Raw genomic sequence first — 7,639 nt, forward strand, 5'->3', positions numbered from 1 at the left:
CAGACAGGCATGTGTAAATACCAATACATTATCATTTCATTTATCTTAAAAATGTGTTATTTTATTGATGATAACCATTCATTCCACAACTTCAAACAGACCCAAACAGCAGTAAACAACACCGTAAATAACCACCTGTGTAGAGGGTGGCATTATGAACTGTGTAATCCATGAGCTATTTATAGAAATCACTTAGTGAAGTGCACGTCATTCCTACACAGAGTACACACATAAGGGTACTGCACCTGTGTTGGTCTGGTTGATCTAGTCAATTTTTGTTATGTAAATCTTTTTCCAGTAAAAAAAAAAAGCTTTAAAAAAGTTAAATTCCCTTTCATTCAGAAAATAAATTATGTGTCATGAACACTTTCAATTTAGACAATGGTTGCCTAATACATTCTCAGTGAATATGTATCCCAGACAGTGAATGATTGTACTGTATATTATGACAATATGAGTTTATGTAGATTATTTTGTATTAATACAAAACAACCTAAATTATCTTAGTATGGATGAATAGAAAATACCACATAAATGGAATACTGTCGAGGGACATGTTGCATGCAGAGCTGTGGCTGATAAAGGCCAAAATACTCCGCTCCTCTGTGATCCAGAGTTTCCAAGGGGAATGTTTTCAACATGCATTTTCCGTTCCCCGAGCACTCAGGGAAAATCACATGTATGAACATGCTACATTGCAGAAAGACAGACAAAATGACCAGCATCAGTCCATCGTACAGTTGAAGAAGGGATTTTAGTTCAGAGCTCTGTGTAACTTTGTCCTCTGTGTAACTTAATCATTTTAAGTTACATGGTCCTAGCCTGATAAACCAGACTAAATGTGAGATTGGATGTGGTTAACATGGTCCTCCTTTCTTCTTCCTTCAGAACAATATCTTTTCTCCACATGAACGCATCATAGTGTGTGTTTTGGATGGTGGTAGCATGGTAACAGATCGTCAGGTGGAGTGGAACAGAAATCTTTGTCTGTCAGGATTGCATGTTGGGAAGAGGAGGCATCAGATATCTCCTTGGTGACCTTCTCTGACCTTAGCTCTGAAAAGCGTGACAGGAAAGAAGCATAAACGTCAGAGCATGACAAATCAGCCATCTGAATAACTAATAAACAGAAAACAATAGTAGAAAACAGTAAAACAAAATGTACCTCCATATACCAATTCTGTGTCACCATGCCTTGGTGAGTCTAATGACCAGTATCTGCCAAACGTTTCTCCAGGTGCTGGTGATGTTGCTTATCCAGTAGGCCTGAAGATCTGGGACAGGCTTGTCGATGCAGTTCATAATGTCCATCTGAAATAGGCAGTGATTCATGTCATTCAACCAAATGTTTTTTTGGTCTTTTATGACTATATTTAGTAGTTAGTATAGTGCGAGAGAGACAGGAAACGAGTGGGGAGAGAGATGAGGGAAGGATCGAGATGACCCGGGTCAGAATCAAACCCGGGTCGCCGGTGTAGCAGGCCAGTGCCCTACCGTTAGATCCACGGTAGGGCCACCAAAATGTACAAGTGTGATCACATCTGGTTAAAATGAGAGCTTACATGACTATGAATACCATTGCCTAGAGTGCCAGTGTAACTGAGGTCATCTGCACTAGCTCTACACTTGGTGTTCGAACCTGCGACCTACCAGTCAACGCTCCAGTCTCGGCATGGGAGACACAGCACGATACTACTGAACTAAAGGACCAGTCCGATAGCTCAGCACTAACGATACTGTATGAGGCTTTGGGAGGGAGGTTTACTTACATTCTACCGCTGAGCTCTATGAGCTGACATCCGTCACACTCACCCCCATAAACCTCACTCCCATCCTGGGTCTATGGCACCAGTGGAACAAGTCGTCTGTGAACCACAACCTACCAGTCAACGCACCAGTTCGGGCATAGCAGCCAAAGCAGCCTGGCATGGCAGGCATAGCAGCCATACCAGAGATTCTTTAAGTATATAGAGATATGCCAACATAATAGGTTTCTATTCTGCCCTACAATATCAGAACGCAGTATCTTGAAAATGGTCGAAAATGGGTTTAGACCGGAAATTGGCTTTAAAATACCTTCTTTTTCTTGTGTTAACATTTTTTGGCCCAACTTGGTCCCGTTTCGGAAAAAAACGCAAAAAACTGATTATACTGCGCTTTTTGGTTTTAGGAGGTTACGTGTTACTACGCAAGAACGCAGTATAATGCGAATTATACTGCACTTCTCCATTGACACCGTGGTTTTGGTGTAGACAGTAATACCACAACAGAGCGCAGTATAATGATTTTTCAGCTAAAAAGTAATGAGAATGTTGTTTTTTTTGCTTTTTTCTTGCGTGCATAAATTTTCACCATAAAAAAGTATTATATGGAAGTGTCATCACCACTTTACCTCCAACACAGTCGCGTGGACAGAAAGGAAACTTTAAAGCCTTTTTTCTCAGTTTGGCATTTTGAATTATACTGCGTTCTGAAATTGTAGGGCAGAATGGGCATTGGGCACCTAACATGACCAGGTTCCGGTCTGCCTAAAGGGGCGTGTCATAATGCTCCTAGCATTGAATAGAACAGTCCTTAGGTCTGCCTAGGTTTGCCTAAAGGGGGATTTCCCCCCCTTCCCCTTGCAATAATAGAACCCGGAAACAATGGGCCAATGGAACCTCTCTCTCTCTCTACTCTCTCTGGCCATACTCTACTAGCTGACATCCGTAAACCTATAAGGACCGACCCAGACACTACAGTATACATAGGCCTGTGGAGTAGCGGATGCTTCTCCTGCCAGGATAACGTTTGCGGTTGGAGTGTTGGTGGTTGAAGGGTTGAAGTAACGCCAGTTGGAACTCGGATGTATCAAAAATATAAGGCCATTTTTATTCTCACCACGACAGAAAGAAAACGTGCACGAGGGCAACAGAAAATAATCATACACTGAAGGCGACTCAATCATGAAAAATAAACTACAGTGGTTCCAAACAGCGATACTCGATACAAACTCTGCTTACTCTGGTTCACAGCAGGTTTTACATGGCACATTTCGAAGTCAGCTTCTGCCAGTAATCACAGCTGCTTCTCTGTTCCTAACTCTCCCAAACCCCAACTAACACTGGATTTTAGTACACCCTTCAATACGGGCAAACAATTATTCAATCAACATCTCAATTGGTCCACACATCTAGACCGTCTCAGAATCAGCTGCAGGTTAACGCAATGCAATTAACGTAACAAAAACAGTTGCCCTCTGCACATATCCCACAATCCCAAGATCAGACACAAAATATACAGTTGCCAAATGAAAATAAAATACATTTAAACATCCCGCCAAACAATCTTCTCCCCAAAGTCACAGATGGAAATTGTCGTGCTGAAGCGGTGCACGCTTCCGCCTCACAGTGAGACTTTGACGTGCGTGCGGGCCAGTGCGAGTGTGTGGATGCGTGTGTGCATGTGTGTGCTCCGCGATGCACATTGAAGAAAGTTCAGTTCAACATAACACAATGTCCCATGTCAATACCAGTTCACAAAATATTAAACGCATTTTAGGAGAGAAGTCTTGCCAGTGTAGCATAGTGAGAAGGTGGAAGAATTCTCCTTCTCACAAGGCCCTACAGTATACAGTACATGTAGTGATAGGGACAGGAGGGGAACACAACCTCGAAACATAAAATATGAACTGAGTGTTGTATAAATAAAGTTTTCACACTTAATAATCAGGGAAATACCATTACATTTCATATGCATATAATTCTTATATACATTTCATATGCATATCATTTCTTATTTATACCTTAAAAGGTTTTTTTTCGCCTTTATTTCTGTCAGGATAGTGGAGGAGAGACAGGAAATAAGTGGGGAGAGAGAGACGGGGAAGGATCGGCAAATGACCCAGGCCGGAATCGAACCCGGGTCGTCAGCGCAGGACCATGCATATCATTTCTATATATATTGAATAAGCATAGCTGGTGCACTGGTACATAGCACCTTTTAGTTCTAGTGCACTACACCCACAACATGAATAGGCCCACCACTGACTCACCCATCCGCCTCGGTGTAGGAGCCATGGAGACAGGTACTTGTAGGTGAAGACTCCCATGCTGTCCACGATGGCGTAGATCATGGCTGTCTGACCCTGGTAGACGCAGTCCACCGCCAGAGCCCCGGCCAGTGCGTAGATGGCCACCACTTTACCCCACGTCACGCCTGCAGAGACATGACCCAATGAGTTTCAATATGGTAACCGAGATATGTGCCACGTGCCACCAGTGCAGCAAAGTGGGATCAGGTCTGGTCTCCTTATTGGATGTGATTTTCTATTGAACTCCATTCATTCTTCTGGTCTCCTAAAGGGACTGCCATAAGATGGCTGCCATAGGATTGCAGTTTAGAACCTTAAGTCACATGGATTCCTGGGGAAAAAAAGCTGTACGAACAATCTTTACATTATCAATCGTCTCTGACAGTACAGTACCATCATGCCAGGTTATACTGAAGGCCATGGCTCTGGTTTAGTACATTCCAAACCCATTTACAACCCCAGAAACCCATTTAAAAAAAAAAACATTTGAAAAAAATATGGGTAAAAAAATGAACTGTTTGCAGCATGTCATGCTGCCATGTTTAAAACAGGAGGGCTGGGCAAACTTCTACCAAGTGGTTAATACCATGCGTATCGACAATGATTAGGTGTTGGGTCATTGGCCAAAGTAAATACTCGTCCATCAAAGACAATGAGCTTAAAAGATTATCAAAGAACATGGTCTAATGAGACCACGGGCTGGGTGAGCAGGTTCAAGATCGTACAGCACTGGCACAAGCTTGGTCTAGGTCAGAAATGTATAACTCAGGCCCGGGGGCCAAAATTGGCCTGCAATAAACCAGTTTATTCGGCCCACGTTTGAAATGTGTATTACAGTTGGCCCACACATGCACCATTAATGTATAGAGTACAAGACTTGAACATTATGGTGGGTCATAATATTTGCAGATACATTTGAAATACTATATATGATGTGAAAGAGTGTGTGTGTGTGTGTGTGTTCGCGACTTTGTTCTAGAGTTTGATTTTGGCCCTCAGTCAATTTGAGTTTGACACCCCTGTTCTAGGTGATGAGGTAATGTATGCTGCCGGTAAGACTTTTTCTCCGATGTGAACTGCAATGCAAGGCTTTGGGTCAGGCATAGGAAAGAACTGTTGTGTGCTTTGTTCACCTGAAGTGAACACAATGAGAGAGAGAGAGAGAGAGAGAGAGAGAGAGAGAGAGAGAGAGAGAGAGAGAGAGAGAGAGAGAGAGAGAGAGAGAGAGAGAGAGAGAGAGAGAGAGATGTCATAGGAAGCCACAGACTGTCAACACAACTACTAAATGTGTCCAATTTGACAGCAGATTTCACTGCTGACACAGCTACAGTAATGAACATAGTTAAGGTCTATGGTCAGTAATTAAAGGAGCACTCCTGCCCATTTTAATATGCTGTTGTATTGCTCATGCTACCCTTGGCCTTGACCCGGTGACGCTGCATTTTTTCCGGTTCGACACAACTACCAACACTGTTAGACGCTTACCTTATGACCAATGTTTGTAAGAGTGGTTTGTAGCACATGTTTTAAGATCACCATGTTTTTTCTTGAGTCTCACCCTTTGACATCCCTGGTAGTCCAGTTTAGCTAGTGAGTGTGTTCATTGACCACCAGAAGTCATTTTAATGGCAAAACATTCACTTGCTGTTAGAATATCCACATGGGATGCTTGTTTGGTTGTATTTGTTTTGTAGATCACAAAAAATACTAGCCTTTACTCTACCTCACAACCTTCAATTTGTTCAACCTACTTAATATAAAAAATTGAATGCACCGTAGTGCATGCCTAATGTCAGACAAGTTTACTTCAGCCATGCCTGCGATGAACAACGAGCATTCGTAGTAGGCTTACATCCAGCAGAACTGATGAACCTACTTGGGGAGCTATCAAGTTCCAAGAGGTCCAGTTAATTTAACCTACATCTAAACTAATTGAATAACATGACCTGGACAATGGAAACTCCTCAAAGACGCAAGTAAGTCGTGTCTCCCCTGATCTCTCTGTTGTCTGGCCTGGTTTGGAGACGCTGTGAGTACAGCCTGTCCTGGATTTGCTCTTGCGGCTGATGGTCAGCATCACACCTGACAGAGATTAACACTCTCTGAGGCACTTTCTTCTCACGACTCTACTTTGACCTGATGTGTTGACTTGGTTTGATTTGGGTTTTTGAACAGTGACAATTGTTACTCAGCCCTAAATGAGATTTAGTAATTTTATGACATGGAAACACAACAATCATTCATACACACATGCACACACTTTCAGCTTCTGTGGGGTCTTACCTGAGGCTGTTATGTCCATTGCAAGAGTGAAAAATGCGTCTGCCACCACATTCTCCACGTCTAACTGAATGTTCATCTGCTTTGCTATGTCACGGTACATGTATGGGCACAGGCTTTCCATTTCATCACCTGTCGATAAAGCAGACAGCCATGCTCAGGTTTAATATCTGACTGGCCTTTAAACTGGTTAGACAAACACATCACCCAACAGATTTTCCCTGGTTTCCCTGTCCTATCAGGTTATTTCATATCGCAATTGAAACTGGTCCATTACAAAAAGTAATTGTCTTCAATTTAAACAACATTTGGTCTATAGGTGGGTGTGCTTGTGTGTGTGTGTGTCAGACTTACTCAACTTCAGCAGCACAGCGAAGACTTCTTCAGGGGTTCCACTGGACTTGAGATGTTCATATTCCGTAACTGGCAAGATTAACTCTTCTTCAGCCAGTCTTGCATAGATGTACTCTATACAAATGGCCTTGGACTGAAACACAATTGTTCGAGTTTGGTCAAGTTCCTCAAAATGAAGAGGTGACATCTTCCAAAGACACACTTGACTTGGTTAAGCCTCAGTGGAAGATGCAGACAGCCTCAGACAACACAAGAAAAACCCCCACTGGTTTTCATTGTGAAAGAAAAAGTTTTTAAGTCCAATCGAAAAGAAGAATTGGTTGCCCTAATGGAGAGGCAACCACAATCCATGACCAACTGCGACACATGATGGCTTTCTTGATTTGTAGACATCCAGTGATCTTTCAGGATGCCTGTGAATAGGCTTGATAGTCATTGAAGTAAAAGAATACAAAATTAAAAAGAGAAAAGTAAGAGAGGTCGAGCCACGAGCGAGAGTTCCTGATCTTCTGAGTAAGACGTCTTCAGTCTAACAGGCAGGCAGTCCACCTGAATGACATAAGAGAGATTTAGGTTGATCCTCGTTTAAACGAGTTAGCCTTTCTGTGAATGGGAAGGCTTACAGCAAGTGCGCATCTACCTGGGACAGCCTAATCTCTTCTAAATATAGCCTACAAGGCTAAGCAAGAATGACTAATGATATGAATATTAAATGCTTGATATAAATATAATAATAATAATAGTAATAATGTATAGTTTGTTAAAGTTATTAAATGCATGTTATATACGCAACATAATAATAATAATAATAATAATAATAATAATAATAATAATAATAATAATAGGAAGAAGAAAAAATAACTATGGTCTACACATGACGCAAGTCTTTTGCAATTAGATGATTTGTTTAGGCCAAAATAATAAAATTATTAT

At 41.8% G+C, this 7,639-nt stretch overlaps 1 protein-coding gene and 1 long non-coding RNA gene across 2 annotated transcripts; both read right to left on the reverse strand.

Annotated features, from left to right (window-relative positions):
• Positions 1 to 754: 754 nt before the first annotated feature.
• On the reverse strand, positions 755 to 1,959 carry LOC134436447 (uncharacterized). Its single transcript, XR_010032209.1, has 3 exons — positions 1,884 to 1,959; positions 1,166 to 1,311; positions 755 to 1,056 (listed from the first exon to the last, which is right to left on the reverse strand). It is a non-coding gene; the product is annotated as an uncharacterized LOC134436447 (long non-coding RNA).
• Positions 1,960 to 3,057: 1,098 nt separating this feature from the next.
• On the reverse strand, positions 3,058 to 6,893 carry LOC134464048 (bcl-2-related ovarian killer protein homolog B-like). Its single transcript, XM_063217494.1, has 4 exons — positions 6,707 to 6,893; positions 6,356 to 6,484; positions 4,034 to 4,197; positions 3,058 to 3,120 (listed from the first exon to the last, which is right to left on the reverse strand). The coding sequence occupies exons 1-4, from the start codon at positions 6,891 to 6,893 to the stop codon at positions 3,058 to 3,060; spliced, it is 543 nt and encodes a 180-aa protein (XP_063073564.1).
• Positions 6,894 to 7,639: the final 746 nt, after the last annotated feature.

Source organism: Engraulis encrasicolus, chromosome 2 (assembly GCF_034702125.1).
Source record: "Engraulis encrasicolus isolate BLACKSEA-1 chromosome 2, IST_EnEncr_1.0, whole genome shotgun sequence".
Taxonomy (NCBI): domain Eukaryota; kingdom Metazoa; phylum Chordata; class Actinopteri; order Clupeiformes; family Engraulidae; genus Engraulis; species Engraulis encrasicolus.